The sequence below is a fragment of the Numida meleagris genome, chromosome 1, assembly GCF_002078875.1.
Source record: "Numida meleagris isolate 19003 breed g44 Domestic line chromosome 1, NumMel1.0, whole genome shotgun sequence".
In the NCBI taxonomy this organism is placed as follows: domain Eukaryota; kingdom Metazoa; phylum Chordata; class Aves; order Galliformes; family Numididae; genus Numida; species Numida meleagris.
In genome coordinates, this window is record NC_034409.1 from 155,629,450 (window position 1) to 155,654,898 (window position 25,449).

At 35.5% G+C, this 25,449-nt stretch overlaps 1 protein-coding gene across 2 annotated transcripts in view; it reads left to right on the forward strand.

Moving 5' to 3' along the window:
* The window catches only part of KLHL1 (kelch like family member 1), a 204,962-nt gene that overhangs the window by 47,003 nt on the left and 132,510 nt on the right, over nucleotides 1-25,449 (forward strand). For both annotated transcript variants that reach the window (XM_021417641.1, XM_021417643.1), the window contains exon 2: nucleotides 12,450-12,632. In XM_021417641.1, coding sequence (XP_021273316.1) covers nucleotides 12,450-12,632 — 183 coding nt within the window. The remainder of the gene's footprint in view (nucleotides 1-12,449; nucleotides 12,633-25,449) is intronic.

Sequence of the window (25,449 nt, forward strand, 5' to 3'; positions counted from 1 at the left end):
CTCCTCTCCTCCTCTCCCTTTTCTTTCTTCTTCTCTTTTTCTTTCCTTTTTTTCTTTTTTCTTTTCCTTTTCCTTTTTTCCTTTTCCTTTTTTCCTTTTCCTTTTTTCCTTTTCCTTTTTTCCTTTTCCTTTTTGCTGCTTTTTTTTTCTTTTTCCTCTCTTTTTTTTTGAAGACTAATGGCATGAACTCCTGTTAGAAGTCGTTTCCTTCTTCCTCTTCACATTCCACCTCACTGTTTAATTTCCATATATGGTGGAGTTGAAAAAATGAGCAGTCTTAAATGATTGCTTATAGGTAGCCTGCCATAATATAGCTGTTTGGGCTCTACATGAAACATAGTGAAGCCGGGAGTGAAATTATGACTGGATGTTGTCTCTCCTACGTACACATGGTGTTGAGTGCAGTTTTATAGTACTATTGTGTCTGTGACTTGGATAGATTTAAAGGGATTGGAGAAAAATCTTAGTCAAGCTTCAATAAATCTCTTATTCAAACACGGATTACCAATGTTTGATATGTTCAGAAAGGAATTTAAACGTCTGTCTTGTATATGTAGAACATTGCATCAGAACTTTGACAAATTTGAAGTAGGAACAGAAAACACATATAAAGCCAGTATATATGAATAAATTCCATTGAAATTAATGTAGTCCAATGAAAATGAATAAATCCAAACGCACCCCTAAAAGAATACAGTACCTATTTTTTGCATTATTGCTGATTTTTTTTTTTAGTCTAAGCCTTGAAAGCAGTTGTGAATTTCTTGCTCAGGGAACGCTGGCAAATAAAAGATGCAGAAAGCAAAATTTCCCATTTCTGACTCATATAGCACTAATACATTCCTAGAACTCCACTTACCTAAGTAAGATTACCTTTTTTTTTAATAGACCTTAAAATGTCATTTTTCATTTAAATCAGATAATAGGATTGCACTATTTTTTAGTTTATAAGATAAATTATTTACCTGTATACATTTTTTATTTTAATGCACTAAGTTGTTTGCTGTTATAATGGCATTTTATGCAAAGAATGACAGATAATGAAAATCTTTTTCTAATCTGGTGATGCAAATGCAGGCGTAGTTACAGAGATTTTAAAGTAGTTTGATTAAAAATACATTTCTATTATCCATTCTTATATTAATATTCACCTTTCCAATGAATATTACATTGATCAAGAAAGATTAATGTCAAAATATTCAAATACACTGTTATATTATATCATAGAATGGTTTGGTTTGGAAGGGACATTTAAGATCACGTAGTTCCAACTCCTCTGCTATAGTCAGGGACACCTCCCTCTAGACCAGGTTGCTCACAGCCCCATCCATCCTGGCCTTGAATACTTCCAAGGAGGGGACATCCACAGCCTCTCTGGGCAACCTGTTCCAGTGTCTCACTACTCTCACAGTAAAAAATATCTTTATTTGCTAAGGTGAGCACTAATTATGCCACTTGCTGCCCTGTAGCTTTGTGTAGCTGTACCTACCTACCATTGTGGCTTTGGTTGGAGATTCCGTATCTACAAGTGTGTAGTTTAAGGGCAGTATTTAGCATGTGTGTTTCTGCCTTTTGAATTCAGAGGCCTAGCCTCTACTGCCTGTTTTCAGACTCTTAATAGTTGCTTTTGCAAATACTATGTCAGACAAAAACAATATTAATAGGTACATGTTTGTACCAGCATACAAGTAAAAAAAATATGTTAGACCTTTTTAAATTGAACACATTATGAAGAGCATAGCTTGAGCATGTACAGGGTTAATAACCATTAGTTGTTATAGAATATGCAGTCTGAAACTGCTTGCCAGTTCAGTTCCCAAGGTTGAGGTGATCCTGTAGTGTAGAAGCTGAATTAGTCAAATTCACTTTAGAGAGACTCCACCAAATTGTCAGTCACTGTTTTCAAGATTATCAAAGAAATGTATTGGCACTTCAAAACAGGGTGACAAAATGGGATACACTTTATGCCTTTATTTCAGATATATCTTTCCCAGTGCTTTGCAGATGCAGGCATACATATTGGAACCACAAAATCTGTCAGCGTCAGTGAAAGATGTGACACTGTACAGGTCTGTAATGAGTAGCAGGAAGAGATAATTCTGCTTCTTGCTACTGCAGTGCAAGCTCCCTGTTTTGAAGCATCATTCATTCAACTTGCTGAATGGTGGTGGGCTGGTTGTGTGTGGGTGTTTATGTGCATGTGAGTGGATTTCCCCTTTGACCTGTACTTAACTAGAATTTTGAACTGGGATTTTTTAGGGATTAAATTCCCCATGGTCATCGACATGATGCCCATGGCAGTCATAGGATTATTAAGTTTTCTGACTCTCTGCACATAATACAGTTACACTTTGAAATTCTATTGAAATATATGCTAAATGCAATGGTAATACAATTCTTGCTTATTCTTTTTTATGCCACTTCCATCATTCACATATATAATTTATATTTGCATTAAGTACCTGTCATAAATTAAATATTAGAAGAAAATATCTCAATAAAAAAAAAATCCTGCATTCTTGTAATTCTACATCCTTGTGCACACACTCTAAATGTGTAACTACATGTAACTATGTGGGCTAATTTATTTAGTTTACCCACATAGATGTAATCATATGTCGTAACAAAGTAGTTAATATATGACACTAATGTAATGTCATAATTCTGTTAAATGTTGCATAATGTAAGTGATCCATTCAGAAAATACAGCACTCTTGTAAGGAGGGAAGCAAAAGCAATTTTAAAGGAATCAGCTGGAGCATGCTTTTAACTTCTCTTTCTCTCTCCTTTTTTTTTTTTTTTTTTTCACCTGCTCACTCTAGACCATTCCACTAGGAAATCTGGGGCTGATTTTTTAGAATGTGAAGCTTAATTATTTCTAGAGCAGTTATGGTACTAACGTAGAAGAGTGATACTCTATTGGTGGTACTGTGTCAATTTTATTAAGTTGCAACTGTTGGAGAATTACACACCACTAATAAATTTACAGACAGAGCTGTCTGAAAGATATGGGAGCTTCCTCTGCATAGAATATTAGAGGAGTCTCCTGGGTATTTTTTGCTTCAGCAGATTCTGAATGTACAATCTTAAGTGCCTTTATTTGTAAGATTCTAATTTTGTGGCTAAATAGGTGCATAAATGATGGGTGGTAATAAAACCGTAAGTTATTTTATGTGCATAACTTCTGAATTAAAATATTATCTGATATCATTTCCTTGTAGTACTTGTCAGAAGCTATCTTTTATTTGCTGTGGCTTTGACAGCATGTAAGTTAAAGTCAGTTCAAAATGCTACTGTTTTATACTTGTATTTCATGTATTTGCATAGTATTAATTTAATGAATAATATTTTAGTATTCATTTAATATTAAAGTTTAATATTCGTTATTTCAATGGCAACATTTATAAATTCATGTCGATACAATACAGTTACATGTATCGCAATATTTTTATGATTTGAAATAATGAAACTGTCAGTGAATTTTTTTTTTGTCCACACACCAAAAGTTGGTAAGGCTCTGTTATCAGTTTGTCCCTTTCAGTGATTAGCCTTTCACATTGGTTATATTTTCTGTATTCACTTTCTTGACTAAAAATCACAATTAGTGAAACTCTGAATGTTACTCATGACTAAATGATTCTGAATAATGACAAAAAATACAAAAATAGAATTAGTGCATAATGATTATTTTTAAGAACTGATCTGAAATGCTTAGCAGAATTTCTTATTTATTAAATAAACATTAATTTTAATATAGCTCTGTTTTATCTGTCAACCAGCTTTCCATCCATAACAATTATCAGTTCTTAAAAAAACATACTTTCAATTGGAAACAGCCTCACTGGAAGTTTATTTTTTATTGTGAGAGGCAGATCCAGCACCAGGCACATGACCTGAGTCTTTTTGTAGACTTGGAAGGACAATCTTGCTCACATTTTTGCCCTCTACAAGGGGTACTAAGACTCTGCATTCATCCTCAGGCTTGGACTCAGTCCATTTTTTTTAAAGCTGAATTATAAAGTGCTAACACATTTGACAGTTGCTACCATAAGAAGTAGCATTGGAGAATAAGAGACATAATTTAACAGGAGAACTGTTTCGGTATACTATGTATGAGGAATCTAAGAAAATAAAAAAGATTCAGTGCAGATCATCATCTGCAATAAGCCATCATAATTACTTGACTCCAAGGAAAGTGTGGCAGTCTGTGCTTTGTATCTTCCTGAGTTTGTGTCTTCGCTCGTGCTGCTCAGCTGATGCACAGTGATACAAAATAAAATGCCATAAATTTGTTGAACTGTTAAGAAATCACTTGTCTCTCATTTACAATATTGCATCTGCTTTTTAGTTTTCTTCTTGCACCTGTCTACTTGTTGGTACTTTTAAGCAAGAGGAATGAGTATTTCACATCTGCAAGAAGATAGCACAGTACGTCTCCATCCTGTCACGTTTAACTGCTCAGGGCATCAGTATCAGGCTCCTTTTCAACATTCTTTACCATTTGTCCCAGATTTCCCAGTTAGTGATTTCTACAGTGGAGACAGTTATTTCTCATCCAATTTAAATGTCTGATGACTTCATCTGCCATGAACAGCCACCTTCTATTATTTACTACATTCATTAATGGTTTGGATCAAAGTAAGTAGAAAATTTATTTTAAAGGACTCCAAGTAATTTATTGTAATGAAACAAACAAACAAACAAACAAACAAAAAAAAAAAAACAAAGAGATGTGTGTTAAGAATAATGGTGTATTATTTTAGAAATGGGAGAACTTCAACTTTTAAAGTAGACTTTAAGTTGAAATAGCAGTTTTGAATTTCTGGGTCCTAATAATATTTTTAATTCAACTTTTCCTTCATAGAAATGTGGAATCAAATGTTCTAGAAAATTCTTAACCAAAGCATGAATAAAGTTTCATGATGACAATTCTGTAATCACTGTGAAAATGGTGTCTCTCTATTGTATTACCAGTTGGGTAATTAAAGTATGAATGCACTATGAATGCATTGTGAATCCTTGATTCATGTATTAGGATTTATTGTTTTACATATTTGTCGTAAAAGGATTAGAAGACCATAAATCAGCAAATAACAAACCTTTTGTTATGATTTATTTATTTACTTATTTATTTGACATAATGGGAAGCAAAGAGTCTGGCAAACAGAAGGAATTTCATTTGTGCAGCAGTACGGATTTGTTTATCATTCTTACTTTGAGTCAAAATCTTCACTGACTGAAAAAGAATAGTGAAAGGTTGCAATGATTTTTGGTGGGACTGGGGGAATTATGTCTGAAGAAGCAGTAGCAGTATGAAGCTAAGCTAATTCATTGCAGTAGGCTGCCTGCTTCTCTTATATTAAAAGGAAGGAGAGGGGATGAAAAGAGAGAGAAGAGGAATCCATGGTGGGCAGGAGGTCTGAAGGAGCTGCTGCCCTTGGGGATCTGTGCTGGAGAACTCTGCTTCTGAAGGTTGGGCCTGGTGGTACAGAGGTGTGCTGGAGCAGTACTTGGAGAGCTGCAGCCTGTGGGAAGGCCATGAAAGATCAGTTTGGAAATGACGGCATGCCATGGGAGGGATGTTGTGAGGAGCAAAGGCAGAGACTGACCATGAAAGAGTGGCAGGGACAAAGCACAATGGGCTGATCACTGCCCACACTGCTTCTTTTGCTGCACCACTTGGGGCAAGGAAGTAGGAGACAGTGGATGAAGAAAAGGTGTTTAGTTTGCTTCTAGTCTCTCACTGCTCTAGTCTCTTAGTAATTGGCAATAAATTACATTAATCTCACTATTTTGAGTCTGTTTTGCCCATAAACGTAACAGGTGAGCAATCTCTCTGTCCTTACCTCAACTCGTGAGCCTTTTTCCATCATATTTTCTCCCCGTTCTTCTGAAGAAGGGGAATGAGACAGCAGTGTGATGGAATTGAGCTACCTACTAGTGTGAAACTACCACAGTTAGTAACCTGGTAAAATTACAGTCTGAATAAACTCTTCCTTTTCTAAGCCTACTTCTAATTTTTTTTTCTGTCATCTACTAAGCAAAAACATATATTTTATTTTTCTCCATAGAAACAGTTTCAGTGTAGCACAATGATCCCTTTTATTGTCCTTGTTCTTAAAAATTGTTACTCAGACAACTTGTTTGAGGTTGTAGCAATAAACGGGTAACTAATATTTTGTTTACTGAGGCTAGTAATACATTTAAGATACACAAATATTCAGAACAGTGGGTTAATACATATTTTTGCTAGTCACACGCCCTGGTGTCTGAATTTTTTCTTGTGGTGTCCAAAGAATAATTTGCATTACCAGTAGTTTGATTTCCAAATTACATTTACAAGGAAACAATATTATCTCCAGAATGACAAATCTGTCATCTGCAATGACTGTCTAAAAATATTTTTTTTTCATAGGTATGGAAACTTTGAGACAGCAATAATGCATCTCTGAACTGAAATAGTATAAATAGTCCTATTTGATGTTCTGATTACTTTTTTTATCTGACACTTCTATCCAGTATTGTCTTTTATGAAATAAATTTTTACTGATCTCCTGAAACTCTAGGTAGAACCCTGTTGCAGATATAATTCCCGTCAGTGGAGTAAAAAGCATGCCTTTTGATCAACTAACAGACTTTCAAACTTTCTGTTGCTATAAGAAAATGGTTTAAAAGACTTTTAAAATATAAAACTGTATCTTCTGTATTTTTGCAAGTAATCGCTAATGAAAGTCATGACTTTTGACAGTCCATCTCAGTTTGGTAAGTGCAATTCCACAATTTATATGGGTGCTGCTTCAAAAGTAACACCTCCTATTTTCTTATATTGGTCTACAATCTCAGAGACAGATGGTGGTGGTATGGCAGTAGAGACTGAACCTTCCCACCAATATTCCATTACATTTTATTGCAGTGGGACAGTCAGCAGCAGAAGGGCATTCCTTCAGAATGGCATCTGACATGGAAATGGGGGTGAAGAAAAGGTGTGTCACTGAATTCCTCCATGCAGACAAAAGTGGCATCCATTGACATTCACCAATACTTGCTGAATGTTTCTGAAGAACAAACAGTGGATGTGAGTGTAATGAGGCAGTAAGTGATGTACTTCAGCAATGGTGACAGTGATGTGAAAGACAAGCCACGTTCTGAACAGACATGCAGATATTTACCAGCACGGCACGCAGGCTCTTTTTCATCACTGGCAAAAGCTAATGGTGGTGACTATGTTGAAAACGAGTGTTTTGTAGCTGAGAATTTGTTCTATCAAATAGGGTTATTGTGCTCTTTGTTGTAGTTTCCATGGAAATCATAGAATCATAGAATGGCCTGGGTTGAAAAGGACCTCAAGGATCATCTAGTTTCAACCCCTCTGCTCTGTGCAGGGTCGCCAACCACTAGACCAGCCTTGCCTTGAAAGCTTCCATATTTCCAGGGAAATAAAAAGGAGGCATTACTTTTGGGGCAACCTACAAATATTCCTAGACGTTCTGACAGTCATTTTTAGAAAACTATTTTTGTCTGAAGACTTTTTTTTTTGCATTTATATTTCTGAAATATATCTGTAATAGTTTTTCAAGTTATAAATAGCAAAACCATAGTGGATTTCTTTTTCCAGATGAACTGGATTATTTTTTTTCTGGTCTATGTACTTTAGGTATGTACCCAGTAATATATACGATGATCCTTTAACTGTTTTTAGATAAATTTGAATGATTAATCCTGTCTAAGTGAAAAATGAAAACAAGTTAAATAGAGCAGAATTTCATATTCCAATGACAACGAAACCATGTGACATTTCCCAAGTGAAGACATCTTTAATTGAGGCCAGGTCTTCAGTAGAAGGCATAAGAAATATATTCCAATTAAGTATGCAAAACATCTAAGTATTTTATAAAGTAATCTATATGATGATGGGGTTTTACTCCCTTCTGCACCTCCAGAATTGAAGCCATTTCTAAATCTAAGCCTCTACTTATGCAGTTTCAAGTTGCATGAATTCTCTTCCCTCTTATATCAAAGTTGTTTTGTTTTTGTTTTGTTGTGTTTTGATTTATATTTCCTTTCTGAAACTTATTTTATTTTTATTCGGGATACATATTCTACTACTAGCATTTACTCTAGATTTATTTAGACCTTTGCAACTCAAATGTGTTAATTTTAGTAGTTACTTTCCAGTTTTCTGAGAAGATATATAGTAGATAGAAGATTAAGTTAAAGATACACATGAAGCCCTTTTTTTTTTTCCCCTAGCTTTTTCACTTTAACTCCCTGTCAACGTTAGCATAACCTACAGTTTTCATTTCCCTATTCTTTCCACCAGTCAGTGAGCAATAATGAAGTCTGTATGAAGTAGTATGTTCTTATTATTACAGGAGTGAACAGACTAGATATCTATGTTACGGTAGGGTTCTAACTATTATCTACCCAACATGCCTTCTGAAGATTAACCTCTGTCCTACTTGAATAAATCTAAACTTTTACAAAAAGGCCAAAGGTCTTAACGGTGAACTTGTTTAGTATGACCAGTTTCTAGGGGACCTTTGGCCACGGTGCATTTTAATTCTTATTTTCTGTGGGCTGAAGGGATGTTAAATTGAGAGAAGAAAGAGTACAAATAATTCTACTGGGATTTTACAGCTCTTTTATCTCTTCTTTCAAAGTAAGGAAGAGGTAAAAGTTGATTAAAGAATAACACTCTTGTTCAAATCAAAATGCTTTTTCTGAGAAAAGAGGAGCACTGTGTAGTCTGTAGATTTTCAGAGTTAAACTTCAATTTCTGTTTGTATCCTTTCAAGATCCATAAGTCTCAAAGACTGAATTTCCTCATTAACACTTTTGGGTTCTTCTAAACCATTTCTTTTCTGAAAACAGCATGGCATGCTGAACTCTGAAAATTAGTCTCTGTAAAGCTGCTGGGGTGGATTTTTTTCCTTTGCTTTTTATTTGGTATTCATTCTGGTTTGCCATTTCCTAAAGAAACATTTGAGATTACCGATCATTTATAATGTTGATAATTTTTTTGGCCCTTTTAATTTTTTCATCCTGTACTACTCAGTAGCATGGTCATAAATGCATGGAAGGTCTGGTTTTCTTATTTCTGTATTGTTCACTAAATTGTTTAAAGATAAAGTGTTCTAGACTAAGCATGTTTTGTGTTTGAAATTTCAAACTGAAAGTTTGAGATTCCCACAATAAGTTCAGGTTTTGCACTTGTGTACTAAGAATGATTATGGGAAAAGGCCATCTGGAGTCTTTCAAGTTCTTGTGTTATAGAATAGGCCCTCCCATCCATACCGAGGTACAAAAATGCTAAAAAGTGTTTTGAAAAATCAGGGGCACTTCAGATGAATTTATGCTGGAGTTCCTGCAGAACGCAATCAACCAAGTTCTCACTGAATTGTTCATATTGCCTGAACAAATACAATATAGGCAAAGAGAAAATGTTGCTTTTATATCACTAACTGGTCATAAGTTCATACTTTTCACGATCTAATACAAAACTAGTGTTCTTTGCTCTCTGAAGCTCTTTAACAATTGTTATATTAATAAGCTGCTGACTGAATTTAAAGTACTGATTATGCAGACAGAGCATTTATAATGAATAAGAGGTAGCTTCTCAAAGAGGATCAGTAGCAGACCTTTTATCTGGGCTTTCTTAGAAAATAAATAAAAGATTAACTTACTTATGTCTGCTAAGTTTATTAGTTTTCAAGATAGTAATTTGAAATCTGCTGTGCCTTTGGAGCTTGTTTTTGAGCCGCTATTTAATGACTCGTTAAGTGGCAGATAGACTGATATGTTTGAGGGTGGAAAATGTTTATAACTGACAAGCAGAAAAGCAGACAAAATTTGTGGCAAACTCACTGTAGCTATGCAAAGACAGAAAAAGACTAAGTTCATTTCAGCCCAATCTAGCTTTATAGAACTAGTATAAAAAAAGAAAACAAAAGGGTGCATCTGTTTTTCTGACTTTAACAGTACAGTGTGTTTTGAAAAGCCAGGAGGAGGCAGGGTTAGAATCTTATCTGTTCAAATGTAAGCTGACTTACACCAATTTCTGATTTAACAAACAATATGGAATAATTCAGGCCTGCTCATTCCTGTTACTGTCATTTCTCAGAATTGTTGCTGTTTCAACTTCCGTGTTTCCTGGAGGAAGGGTAGAATTATGTCTATTTGACCCTACCAGCCTCATTTATTAGACACTGATTTCTTTATTGTGAATTACTTGTCTTTCTAATTACTCAGCAATAAAACTGAAGAAGTATGCATAGGGCCACAATAAACCTCAGGGAAAATAATTGAAAGAAAATGTTGAAATCTCTTCCTGTTACTCATACTAATGAGCTCAGCTCCATCATTACAGTTTTATCTGAAAGTGTTTGTTGATCATCTATGATATGAAAGTAAACTTGGATTTCTGTTCATTGTGGTTGGCAGTCCAGATAAGCAGATTATGTCATTCATGAAAATATTACATTTATTTTCAGCTTTAGAGGAAGCTTCTAAGGGCTGTATTGCATGGACTACTTGAATGTATAAAAAGATGAATACAACAGATTTAAGGAAAAGTCCTTTTCTGAATCTCCAGTTTCTTTTTAGCTATTTCATTTAAGTATGGTTAATAAAGTTTTTGCCAGTTCAGTTTCTTACATACTCTCAGTTTATATTTGGTCTAAACCACACGATAGTCATATATATGGTAACCCTAACAAAATACAAATTGCAATATCGATTAATTAGAAACAGGTGATGATTTCTCAGAGTCCAGTTTAGTTCTACATAAGGGACATTAATGTGGGCAATAATTTCAATAGCTAACATTCTAGTACATGTATATGGCACAGATCAGGAGGTAAGATAGAAATCAGGGGGTGAGTTGGGTCTATGTCAGATCATCTACGGGCCACCTTGAATTACACAGGCTTCTAACTATTTTAAAGGAATGCTGTGAAGCATAGCAATTTCCTGTGACAGAAGGATGGACCAACCTTTCCTCGTCTCCTCTGTGGTTCCACAAACAGGAGAGTGCGCAGAACACCTTTGGACAAAAAAATAACGCAAAAATGAATCACTGAATCACATTATAGTCTTATTAAAAGTCAATAAAAATGTTAAATTTTTTTTTAAAAATAACTGTGTATCATTTTAGCAACTGTTTTGTTAATTATTGTCCTGCATTTTTCAAATATTTCCAGCACTAGAAGTGTGGGTTGCATTATATTAAGGTCTATTAATATTATTCCTTAGAATTTGGTACCCAGTTAGTGCAAAGTTTATATATTGAAACTGCTATTTTATTAGTTTAAATTATCAAAAATATTTACTCTTTCTTGAATATTTTCCTTTCAATGGGATATGTAGATAGGGAGATTGGTTTGAATTACAATTGGTAATACAATTTAATTTGATGGACTGAAGTATGTCCTGAGATACTCTGATGGTCTTCTATCAATTATGTAACTTGTTTTATATATATCTAGTTGAAGAAAAGAATGTAATCAGCATCATCTGTGAAGCCCTTCATTTTCAGCTTTCATTTGAAACAATGTCATATTTTTGAAAAAAAATAATGTCTTGACTGTTTCATGAATTGTTTTGAAGTGCGTATTTCCTCAAAGGCTAGTGCTTGCTGAGAGATTTTCTTATTTTCAGTAAAGGTTCGAACCAGAAGTGCTGAACTAAATAAAATAAAACTGAGAAAATAGGACTATACCTTGAAGAAAAAAACTGTATTTTTCTCTATTTCCACTTTATTTTTCAGTTTACAGATTGTAGACATCATCATCTTTTTAGGCTAAATTAACTTTGCATTAGTGAGCTTTTTGGTTAGAAAGTATGTCTGTAATTTATCAATGTGGAAATATTTCCAATTTATTATAAAGTAAGTCAGTTGGAGTTTTAATTTTCTTTTTGAGTTGGTGTAAAATGAATGTGAATTTGAAGAAGTGAAGTAGAGCAGGCACTCTTAGTGTCAGTGAAAAGATAGAGTTGCTTTTTCTGTTATTCTTTTTGTTTTGTGAAGTCTTGTTAAAGATTAAACAGAAAAATAGGTAATTTGTCTAATTCTGTAGAATAATTTTATTCTAAAGTGCTACAAATAAGAAAGCAATTATATTTTGATAATGAATACATAGTTGTACTGTCATCCTTAACAATAATATACTGAACTTCTGTTTGTTGTCTTTATTTATGTTTTAATAACTTTATCAAAGAGGAAAAAAATACACTATTCCTGTGCACCATGCTAAAAAAAAAGCAAAAAAAAAAAAAAAACAAACCCACATATTCCAGTGTTAAAAGCCTTATAACTTGTCCCTTATTGTATTTCTGGTGATAAGAATTTTGAAGGATGCAATAATTGCACGTATCAGTTTCCAGAAGTTTGAGATGGCATCTAGGCAACTGGTCACACCTTGCCAACATGGAACTTCTTTTGTGGTTTACAGGCTGTCAGCAGCCAGCCATCCCTTATCACCTCTATGCGACATAGATTCGAGTAGCTCTGAGGAATTCTACCAGGCTGTTCACCATGCTGAGCAAACCTTCAGAAAGATGGAGAGCTACCTGAAGCAACAGCAGCTCTGTGATGTTATCCTGATTGCTGGGAATCGCAAGATACCTGCTCACAGGTAGGATGCAAACATACTATATTAAAACTAAATCAAATGTTTGGGATCTGCTTATTTCATAGAAAAGGATTTTCTGTGGCTCCTTATGCCTGCTTCCCTCTTGCCTCCCACCACAAGTGTAAATGACTGTAGAAGGTGCTATTTGAAGTTTCAGTCTTTGAAGGTGTTATACAAGATCTTTCAGACACTGACAGTAGGATAATAATACTGAACACCAACTTCTCATGAATAGTTGCTTTGAATGAACTGAAAAATGGCTTAATAACTTTCAATAAGTGTAAAAGTTATTTTCAGTAAAAAAAAAATATATATATCATGATCATTTTCAAAATTATATAAGATGACCTAGTATTAGAGCAGCTGGTATGTATGAAACCATGCTTGATTTTGGACTGTAATTAGAGCTTAAAATAGTTATTGTTGTCTGAAACTTTGGCCTTTGCTATAGCCTTTGATTTCGTACATTCAAATGAAAATCCACTCCAAGAGTTTAGATTAAAATGTGCAGAATGCTTTTGAATTTACAGATTAGAGAGCAAGTATTTTTGCATTTAAACTCTATGTAAGGCTGCAGTCTAAGGGTGACCTCTTCCTTGCCTGTGCTCTGCTTTCTGTCCTGAGATAGTAAACATTCATTGAAGTATTTAAATAACCCCAGTAATTAAAATAAATGAGAAAATAACACCCATAACAGATTGATCTAGGTAGTTTGCAGCATATGTGAGGCAGTCCTCATAGATTCAGATCAGTAGATGTAATAAATGTAGAAATCTGTTTCCTTTCAGCATTTATCATTCTTGACATTTTGTTTCTGTTCTCCTATCTTGCCCTGATATTGTCAGATTTCTAGATGCCAGAACAGTTCCCAGTAATTTCAGCCCACTGAGCTAGCAACTGGCTCTCCTCTTGTGTTCCAGGCTTTTAGCCGCTATTAAACCTATTATGCATCTAATGCCTTATGCGTCCCTGACATTTGTCATGTGATGCTGTTTTTATCTAGAACAGTAAGGTCTTTCCTTTAGTAAAGTAATGTGAACAGACAGTTATACTAAATTTCAGTCTTTCTGTCAATTGGCATTTACGGTGTTCCAAGAAGAAAACACAAGGGATAACAACCTAAGGCCTTCTAATCTGTGTCCAATTTTATGAGAGCAGCTCTGCAAGTAATGTCTCCTATTTTACGATGTTGGCCCACGACAGCAGAGGTAGATGGTGGTGACGTGGCAGTGGAGGTTGAATCTTCCCACCAATATTCCATTACGTTTTGTTGCTGTGTGACAGATGGCAGCAGAGGGGCACTCTGACAAAATGGCATCCAACTTGGAAGTGTGTATGAAGCAAAGGAGTGTCACTGAATTCCTCCATGCAGAAAAAATGGCACCCCCTGGCATTCCTTGATGCTTGCTGAATGTTGATGGAGACCAAACAGTGGATGTGAGCACAGTGAGGTGCTGGGTGGTGCATTTCAGCATTTGTTGACAATGACCATGGGTCAGCTCCACTGGTGCAGATATTTATGGACACAGCATGCAGGCTCTTGTTCATCACTGGCAAAAATGCATAGCAAATGGTGGTGACTGCATTGAAAACTAGTGTTTTGTAGCTGAGAATTTGCTCTGTCCAATAATGTTACTGTGTTCTTTGTACCTGTTGTAGTTTTCATGGAAATAAATAGGAGGCATTACATACATTCCTGAATGAACAAAATTTTGCAGAAATAATGATAAATTGTTGTTCCTCTTTGGCAAATTCTTTGTCTCTTTTTGTTTTTCATGTTTTCCAGCATAGATGAGGTAAAAAATAAAACAAACGCAATTCCTGAATCTACATTCTTAAACTGTTAGGAAAACATACTAGATACACAGAAATATTAGCGCTTTGCCCTCTTGAATATAAATTATTTAAAACACATCACATTTTTTTTAGCAGTATATTTTTTGCCTTTTTAATTATTTTGGTATAGTGCATAGTTTGTAGAGAAGGAGAAAGAGGAAACTGCAAAATATATATATTTAATTAATTTAGTTCACTCTTTCCACTATTTTTAAGACAGCTGTACATGTTTGTATTCCTGCCTGTCAGTAGTAAATTTAATTTCACATTTGTCATTTCAATTCTACAGCATATCTAAATCCTTCTGGATGTGGGCAAATACCTTAATAAGGAGAGGACTGACCATGAAGTAATGAGTGAAATCATATTTAGATTTTCTAATAAACCTTCAGACAACTTTCCATTTGATCTTCTACTCCTCTGCACTCTGCAGTGAAAAGACCAGATATCAAAAAATTGGTCAAAGAACTTTTGAATTATGTATAATTGAAAAGACTATGTTCTGAATAAATTGGAATTTTGTCCAGCAAGAAAAAAATGAAGAGAAGGGTGTTCTGAATTTTCTGATTATTTTATGGTGTTGTTTCAGATAGCTGTGACTAGGCAAGCACTGAAAATTGCTTTCTGCTTGCTTTTACCTTGGCTGTTATAATCCTAAAATATAATTTAATTTGGAAGAGACCTTCTAGAGTCAGATTCAACAACCTTTGTTCAAAGCAGACTCAAGTCCAAAGTAAGATTAGCCTGTTGAGGGTCATTAAATATTGGCACTTATGGAGGTTCCTCTCTTGGCAGCCTCTTCTGATTATCCTCACTGTCTTTAGTGATCCAGCATGTATATAGTTTTTATGAAGATTTGCTCTGTGATCTCTTTGATCCCACTTGGGCTGGGGCAATCCCAGGTATTTATACAGACTGGGGGAAGATCTCCTTGAGAGCAGCCCTGTGGAGAAGGACTTGGGGCTTCTGGTGGACGAGAAGCTGGACATGAGCCAGCAGTGGGCGCTGGCAGCCCGGAAGGCCAACTGTGTTCTGGGCTGCATTAAAAGAGGAGTGGCCAGCAGGGAGAGGGAGGTGATTGTCCCCCTCTACTCAGCTCTTGTGAGGCCCCATCTGGAGTACTGTGTCCAGGCCTGGGGCCCCTAGCACAAGAAAGATGCAGAGCTCTTGGAACGGATCCAGAGGAGGGCCACCAAGATGATCAGAGGGCTGGAGCACCTCCCCTATGAAGAAAGGTTGAGGGAAGTGGGCTTGTTTAGCTTGGAGAAGAGAAGGCTCCAGGGAGACCTCATTGTGGTTTTCCAATACTTGAAGGGAGCGTATAAACAGGAAGGGGAATGATTGTTTATGAGCGTGGATAGCAGTAGGACAAGGGGGAATGATCTTAAACTGAGACGGGAGATTTAGGTTAGATATTAGGAGGAAGTTTTTCACTCAGAGGGTGGTGATGCACTGGAACAGGTTGCCCAAGAAGGTTGTGGATGCCCTGTGCCTGGAGGCATTCAAGGCCAGACTGGACATGGCTCTGGGCAGCCTTGTCTAGTGGTTGGCAACCCTGCACTCAGAAAGGGGTTTGAAACTCGATGATCTTTGAGTTCCTTTTCGACCCAGGCCATTCTATGATTCTATGATCAGAAAAAACAAGACCGTAGTTACCCATGTCTTGGGATAGATGGAAGTTACCTTTTTATCAGTCTCTAGAAACATCTCACAGTTGTCATGGTCTGTCAAAGATAAGAGAGAAAGTCTTCTCTATGACACTGTTGAGCTAACGTAAGCCTTAAGTTGCTTTAAGGGATACTTTGTACCTCATAGATCCTGCCACTAGGCTCAGAAACCTGGAAGTCCTAAAAGCATGAAGAAAACAACAAAAAAAATGACTGAGCCTAAGAAAGCTTTAAGTAGTTCAGCCTTTTCTGAGTCCTTTGGTGCTGCTCTGTTGCGCAGTGGACAAAAAAAATTCCATAGTCTTTCTCATATTGGCAATATAATTAAATGAATTATTTCTCCCTTCACATCCCTTGTTAACTCTCATCTGTACCTGATCTTTTTCTTGAATAATTCAATTTCTGCATCCTGGGGAAGTGTCTCTTTATTTCTCCCAGGATATCCATCCCTGCTCGAATCTTCTGTGTACTTTCTTCTTCCTTTTGAGCTCAACCAGGAATCACTTCTGGCTACCAGGGTTGTAATTTCTTGTCTTACTAACTAATCTCAGGATTGGTTATCTTAAACTCTGTCATCTTATGGTCACTGCAGCTATGTTTGACATCAGATTTCACAGGTCCAGCATTATTTTTCCCTGGATTATTCAGAAGCAGAACCTCCTCTAATGTTTTATGCAAAGTAGGATAGATATTATTGATATTGTATTCCTGAGATCCTGCTTGTAGGATGATCAGTATTTGTGGAGTTTATATATTCAGTATCATATACTAAGTGGAACATTTCCTGTGCAAAGTTTGTAAAAATCTTATCCTGGATAAAACAAACTTATCTACAAAAATCCACCTAAAACTATTTTATTTGGGATAAATTAAAACATATTACAAACCATGGTTTATAATTAAGATTGTAATCTGCAGTTTATAATCTCTGTCATTTCCACTTTCATTCTATTTAGTCTTTTTTTTTTTCTTTCTCCAATCACTTTCAGAGGAAGAATGTCAGGTAAGCTCTGGCCATAGCCTGAATGCTGCCAAGTTACTTTTTATAACTGATATTTATCTAATTTTCAGTGTTTTCTCTATTTTCATTTCTCATAAGTAAAGGTATAATGTTGAACTGGAAGGTAGATCATAAAACATTGTAATGGAGGTCTAGTTTTCCACTCGAAGGCAGCACGCCAAACTCTTATTCTAATTATAGCTGCTCTTCATTGTTCTGGTGACTCAAACAGCTTTAAAGTTTTTAAGTGTCTTAAGCTTTTTGCTGGCTCATGAATTGTAACAATGAAAAGGCAAACAGAAGAGATTCTGAGAAAGTGGGAAGACCTCTGTAACAGAGGGGAAAATAACTGACATTTAAAATAAAGTTGAAAAAAAAAAAAAGTAAAACCTAAATTTATTGCTGCATTGCTATAACATGTAGAGACAATAACCAAATGTAAAAATATAATATATTTTAAAGAAGGGAAATGCTGAAGTAATATTTTCACTTTTTTTCAGCTATACTGTTGCACTATTAACAGTCCACTCTCATTTTAAAACTTTATTAACATGGAATTCATAATTTCTCCATTAATTCTGTAGATGCACAGTGTTGTGTTTTTGTTTTGTTTTGTTTTGTTTTGTTTTTTGCTTTTTCTATATTTCTTTTTTGGAGTATAACTTCTTAAAGACAAGTAACTTCTTATAACTGCAATATGCCTGAAATGAAAAGAACTCAGGCACTGCTGTTACAAAACAAACAAATAAAAAAAAAAAATCTGTATAGTTGGCAGTTTCTTCCTGTGTACTGCTTGCAATCAGCCAAATGCAGTTGTGTCTAGATGTCTAACTAGATTGGATCTGAATCACAAAAAAATTGGAAGTAAACATTATTCAGAACTACACTGATGTAATCAAAGCAATCAAATATAAAGAAGATTCTTAATCAAGCAATAATCCCATGGGTCAACATGAAAATAAAAATGGAGATTTGCCTAAAATAATTTAGGTGTGCTGAGCGGAGGCAATTCACTTGAATTGCAATACTTTCCAGTACTGCAGTTTCAATGCTATGCAGCTTCTGAATCAACTTTGAAAACATGCTGCCAAGAAAGCAGCCAAAGTCAATGCAAATGGTAGATAAAGCTTTAAGATTTGTTTTGGAGAGTTCCTTAAAAATTCCAGCCATGATTGCATAATGTTACAGGCAGCTATAAACTATAACAAGGTTTAAGCTATTAGTTAGATTTTGTGTAGGAATGGTGCACAAATCATTTACCGAGACTCAAAGGAGGAAAAAGAGCAGGTGCTATAAGCCTGGAATTTAGTAAAAACAAAAAATGCAAAAAAATGTTGGAGACTTACATCTTTAACTTGTAATTCTGACTTCGATCACGCAAGGTTAAGCAGTGAGAACACCAAATTTTAATGCAGTAGACTAAGAAATGAAGTGAGCTTTGATGCAAATATGTTTTTATATTTTTAGTTATAGATCAGTTTATCATGGCAAAACTGAGTTCTGTATTTGCTGTTTTTACATGCTATCAAATAAGTGTAGACATTTGAGTAGGCATCTTCCTGATGTTCAATATAAAGAGCAGGAAGGACTTTTACTGTGGCAGAAAACATGGCACAAAAGGAGTAGGGGAAGTTTAACACATATCAAATAAATAAGTGCTTAAGTATGGCTACTCAAATCTTCCAGCAAACATTTGGATAGAAAGTGAAAAACAAGTTTGTATTTTTCCAGTCAAAATTTTTATTATTCATCACAAATTCAACTGAAACATTTTCTGGATAGTCAACTCTGAAGTAGGACAGTATTTACTTGCTATCATCCTGATAAGTTTAATAAATCTTTCAACAAACTTCAATTTAGCTCTCTAAGGAAAGAGGCTCTTTTTTTTTTCAATACATCTTGTGTGCTACCACAGGGAGGTGAAGTTTTTGAAAAGAATAGTATCACTAAAATGAAAGACAGAAAATGAGAACTTACAGAAGAAAATATACATGGAGAAAGTTAAGCTGGAAGGAGAGATGCAGGATAAAGAACTAGTCAGAAAAAGAAAGGCAGTGTGAAGACAGGAGCTGAAAGAAACAGAAAACACAATATCCAGTCATCAGACTCAGCTTGTTTTCTTTCAGTAAGATACAGGTGATTATGAAAAGCGTACAGTAGAAGCAGTGTAGCTATTGTGTTCTTTCCTGGATATCCAGGTTTGATGAACTCATGAATCAAACACTGCATCCAAACTATAGCATGTAACGCAACCTACTCTCCTCAAGTAATATGATAGAGGCAGAACAGTAACAACATATTCTGCTACCAGGAAGAAAGCAGTCAGAAAATTTAGGTAAGCTTTCAATACCAAACTTGGTCACTAACAGCTTTTTTTTGTTCTTTTTCTTAAAAAGAAAGATTATTTCCAGATACCGAGAATGGCATTAATACTTTCACAAGTATTTCTGTGATCTCCACAAGAAACTCTTCTGTTTTTATTTGTGAATAAAAGGCATAAAAGAGCTTAAGTTCACATAACTGAGTATGTACTTTTTAAAGATTTTTCACAAGCATAAATGAGCCTTGAGTTTTGAGATCATTTTGGAGAATTTGGAAGTGATTCTTCAGTTGAATTTTGTTCTCTTTTTTCCCCCCATGTGTCTAATACCAGTAGTCAGTGGAAATCTACAGTGTAAGTTACCTACCTATGCACCTGTGTCTAACAGTAACAGAGATTCCCTCAGCCATCTGAGATATTGTTATGGAGCAGGTGCTGATGTGGATGTAGAAAGCCTTCTGGAGAGATGTTTGGAGTTTAAGTGGCATCTCAAGCATTTATTTCTGATTGACAACTCATTTGAGCCCATTTTCTGGACATGGACAGATTAGCTGTGCAGTGATGTAGGCTCTTTCAGCAGTTATCAACTAGATTTCAATATTGTTACTGCTAGCCAGGAGGAGAGAATGGAAGGAGACAAAATGGTATCAAATTGTGTGTGGGTTTGTTTGTTTGTTTGTTTGTTTGTTTAACATTAGATATAGGAAACCTTTTTTTTTTTTTTTCTTTTCTAACAGAAAATATTAAAGGAGAAGGTAAAAGCAGTTTTTCAACTAGCTACTCTGATTTCCAGGGCTGCCATATTTATGTTGCTCATTGAGAATGTTCCATGGCTTGTCCTAATTTCTGAAACGTGATCAAGATTGAGCCAAAATAGAACCAGAGTTTTGCCAGGGACTGTTTAGTTTGTGTATTAATACAGATGTTAGCATTTGGCATCCAAAAGTGTCTAATCCTAATGTACTGTTCAGTTGAGATAAAGTCCTGAATTCACACAGCTGATATTGTATACATGGCAAAGGTGTTTAAATTAGCAACGCAATTTTTAGTCAAAGTAACAGTGACCTCCCTGTAGAGTAAGTTCTTGTAGGGATTATAATTATACTTACAAAAGGAAGTGCAAGTAGAGTCCTGAACTGCAGAAAAGTGAAATTAGGACACTCATGCTTTTTGCTCAGGAACATCACTATATGTGCTGTTTTAAGGTTAAGATGTGCTGTTTTAAGTTAAAAGAGATGTACTGAAAAAGAAATACAGAGACATTTTTCAAGGGCTAAATGGCTTTGTTATTAACAAAATGCAAGGTTATTAAACTAGAATATTAATAGTGTTACTTTATGGAGTGAAGTAGATGCAGTAATTGAAATTAACTTCAAAGGGTGAAAGAAATAGGGATAAGAGATCTTCAGAAATACGTAAAGAACAACATTCAGCTACCTAGACTCCTTGGAGATACCTTGAAGTACACTGCCTGGCTTTCATCATGTAGTACAGGAAAGTTCAAGATTTTCATAGGTCTGCACCAGCCCCATACAGATGAGCTGGACAGCCAGAAATATCCAAAATTGGCAACTGACACCTATTTCCCTTCACAAATTGAATGGCTTAAAGATAAACAGAATGACATAGAGAATAAATATAAAAATAAATAACTATATATATGTGTGTGTATATATATATAGGAATTAGATTAATTGTGACAACTTTGCAGAGAACAGAGAGATGACAAAATGACCAAGGAAGTCATACAAGAATAACTTTGGTCGGAAAGACCTGGCAGCCTACCATCGAAAAGGGATTGAAGATCACACATGACGATATGACCAAACTGAGCTATATGGAGGAATGAGTTATGGCGATGAATTAATAATTATGCCATATTGTATCATCTTTCTACAATGGAGTTTGAGAGTAAAAGAATAGGATGACAAATAGACCTAAAAAAAAAAATCTGAATATTTAAACAGTCATTTATTCTAATGATTTCACAGATCTTTCTCTGTACTTTCATCAAACCTAATCTTCATGTTTATGACATTTCTTTTGATAGTTCAAAGAAGCTAAGATTGGACTTTTCTTTCTCCTGAAAGCCTTTTTACTCTTTTTCTTTTGGAGTTAATAGGGAATAAATAAAATCATTAAGCCATCCAGTAGAGGATCATAGTTGATTGTGTTGTCTTTCTTTGCCTGGATATGTGTTTCTTCTGCTGGAGAAAAATACTGAGCTCTGCATTGTATTTGCATCATAACGAATCTTATCAGCTCTTATCTTCATCACTGTGATATTTTGTCTCTCTTGCCCATTCCCAAATTTTGAGAAGTTGCTTGGATTCATATTTCTGTCTTCTCTCACTCTGTTCAAACATCATAGAGTTCAAAGTGCTGGCTGCAATAACAGATACCTTTAAAATTGACACAAGAACATGAACTGACACTTGCAAAGTGTTTTGGACAATATATTTTGTTATTAAGTCTGGCAGCTGAGATATGTATATTACTTGAGCTCTCTGGAAAAACAAAAACAAAAACAAACAACGAAAGCTGTTATAGACAGGGTAGTTTGGTGGAAATGCCACAGTGAAAACACTGATGTCAGATTAGCATAAAAATCCTAAAAGTATTGTTGCAGCAATTGCTGCAAAATTGTGTTGAATTTTTGATAATTGGTATTGCATAAGTTATATACTTGTTATATGATTAAAATTGGATAGAATAGTGTTTGACTAAAGACAGAAAGGAATATTCTTGTTTCAGGATTAATCTATTCATTTCAGAATTCCATCTGCCCCTCTCTGGGTTAGGGATGGGAATGGTTATTTTTTGTTTCATGTCCTTTGGTTTTAATATTATTATTTTGTAGTTGTTCTAAGCAAAATTGTTTTTAAAATAGTTTATAAATATTACACAATTAGTAAGGAAAAAAGAGTTATCACATAGTTCTGGTCTTTTTATTTGTCAAAAGTAAGATATGCAAATGGAACATACTCAACATTACAGCTGTAACTGTAATTATGAGACAATTCTCATTAATTTAATTGTTATACACTCACTGACTTCTTCTTTATCCAATGCATTTACATCTCTATTTTGTTAATGAGCTAATCTGACACTTTTGAATTATTAGCAAGACTATCATGCTATAATAATGGTTCTGTGTATCCAATGAAACCCAAATTAACTCCAAGATTATTTCCTGTTTGTTAACTGCACAGGAACAGATTTCACTTATGAAAGCTGGGAAAAACAATATCAAAGGAACACCATAGTAGTTAGAATTTTACTATGTGGCTTTTGGCAGGTTTTTCATTTTTGTTCTTTTTTTTTTTCTCTGTATATATATACATCTTTTCAGTTCAACAGATACGGTGTCAAAGTGTATATATATATATAAATACATATGTACATACATGTGCATTCATATGTATTTAAAAAAAAATTGAATTTTTAAGCCCAGGCTAGTGAAAAAAAAGAAAATTCACTTCTGAATTTTTGAGTGAACAGTGGAGTGATTCACACAAATCATGTATCTCAGATGCCAGTTTTCAAATATGCATGATTTCATGTTACCATTAAGACACTTTCAGTAATCTGAGAATTTTGTCCTTACTAATTGAGATCTTTTAACCACTTTGAGCCTACAGAGACATCGGTTCATCACCTGAAGTCATTTCACAAAGTTAGAACTGACAGATCACTAGGTTTTGTTTCTAGCTGTTTAGTGTTCATTACTCTCATGGCTCGCAGTAGGATATCACATATTACATATTCCAGTCTTTCATTCATATAGAAAGCACATATTTTCTTTGCTTCTTGTCTCTGCAAAAGTAAAATATTTGAATCACAGAATCATAGACTATCTCAAGTTGGAAGGGACCCAAGAGCATCAATGTGTCCTACTCCTAGCTCCACATGGGACAGCCTAAATTCAAACCATACGACTGAGAGCATTCCCAAAAGGCTTCTGGAACTCTTGCAGGCTTGGGGTTGTGGCCACTGCCCTGGCGAGCCTGTGTCTGTGCCCGACTACCCTCTGGTGCAGAACCTTTCCCCAACACCCAACCTACCCCTCTCCTGACACAGCTCCATGCTGTTCCTTCGGGTTCTGTTGCTGTCACCAGAGAGCAGAGTTCAGCGCTGCCCCTCTGCTCCCTGTGAGGAGCTGCAGCTGCCATAAGGCCTCCCCTCAGCCTGCTCTGCTCTGGGCTGAACAAACCAAGGGACCTCAGGTGCTCCTCACATGTCTTGCCCTCTAGACCCTTCACCATCTACATAGCCTTCCTTTGGATTCTCTCTTAATATTTTTTTATCCTTCTTGTGTTGCTGTGCAGAAAGCTACACAGAGTGCTGGAGGTGAGACCACAGAGCACAGTGGGACAATCCCTTCCCTCATCCGGTTGCGGAGCTGTGCCTGCTGCACTCCAGGGTGCGGTTGGCCCTTCTGGCTTCCAGGACACACTGACTCCAATTCAACTTGCTGTCAACCAGAACCGCTAGATCTCTTTCGATGGGGCTGCTTTCCAGCCTCTAGTCCCCAGTCTGTGCACCAACCTAGAGTTGTCCCTTCCCAGGTGTAGAATGTGGCACTTAATCTTGCTACACTTCATTTGGCTGGTAATTGTCCAGCTCCCTTAATTTGTGCTTTGAAGGAACAAGTAATGGCAGTGTAGAAAATTGAAATATCTGGCTTAGTTGGAATGCAAGTCTGAGACTACATGAAAACTCAGATTCAAGAAAATAAAGTGACCATAAATTAAATGGATAGAGTGGACAGAATAGACCATTGCATGTATGTGCCTTCATAGACAAGAGAAAATATTAGCAGATGCTTTCCTTGATTTCAATGTTCTTTTACTGAAAAGTGCATATTACAAGACCCATATCTTAAAACATAACCAGTATACACACTTCAACAACCATTGGTAAAATATATCTCATGGGCTTCCGCGCTGGATGTGGTGCTGTCCTGAATGTATGTATTTTTATTCAGTAGAGATTTATTTTATTCCACAGTGGTTGATTGAACTGGAGCTCAAAACAAAAAAGAAGTATGAGGTAGAAAAAAGTATGAACCTCAGAGAGATTGCAGTAAGGAATGTATCCATGGTTTCACCTTGTTACTATGTTCTCATCTGGAATTTCTTGGTGATGTCACTGATGATCAAGTTAGTCAATGGAGTGAAAAGTGTCTACACTAATCCACAAGAAAGGAGGGGAGACAGGCTTTGAACATTTTCTGTTGGTACAAACTAAAGGAAAAGCTTGCAAGGTATAAGCAGTCAATATTTTTGCTCTTTTCCTAAGGACAAAATGCAAAACATGATTAAAGAAGCTTACTAGAATTTTATAGACTAAAAATTTGAGATACCTCATGGCCTTCTTTACATGCTTTCAAATTCTGAAGACTGAGTCAGATATAGTAATGTAGAAGCAATCCCAAATCATCATCTCAGTGTCCGTCTGCAAAGGAGGACGAATAGATGGCAAAGAACTCTAGATTTGAAATGCTGGCAACATGACAGGTGTAGGTAAAAGGCTAATACACTGGCAAATTATTCAACAGAAAATGGATGTTACACATTTAATGCTGTTGATCGTAAGTAAAGTGAGGCACAGTTAATAAATTAAGGCAATAAAATATTAGGAATGTTGTAAAACAAATTACTATTGATAAAGCATAAAATTGAGCAAAATTCCTCAAGGTAACAATAGTTTTACAGTAAGCACCCTTTAGTTAGTTTTACACAGATTTGATATTGTGCTGTATTACTGAAGCTGAGCTGATAAAGACATTATTGTCTATTTTATGAAATGGCTTGAGTTGAAAGAGACTTTAAAGACCATATAGTTCTCAATCCCCCTGCCATGGGCAGGGTTGCCAACCACTAAAAGGTAACTGTTATAACGTGCCTAAGAAAGGATAAGTGAAAAAATGAGGGAAGAAATAGTGTATCTGGTGTATTCTGAATTACGGGCAGTATGGAAGTGGGTGATGCCATG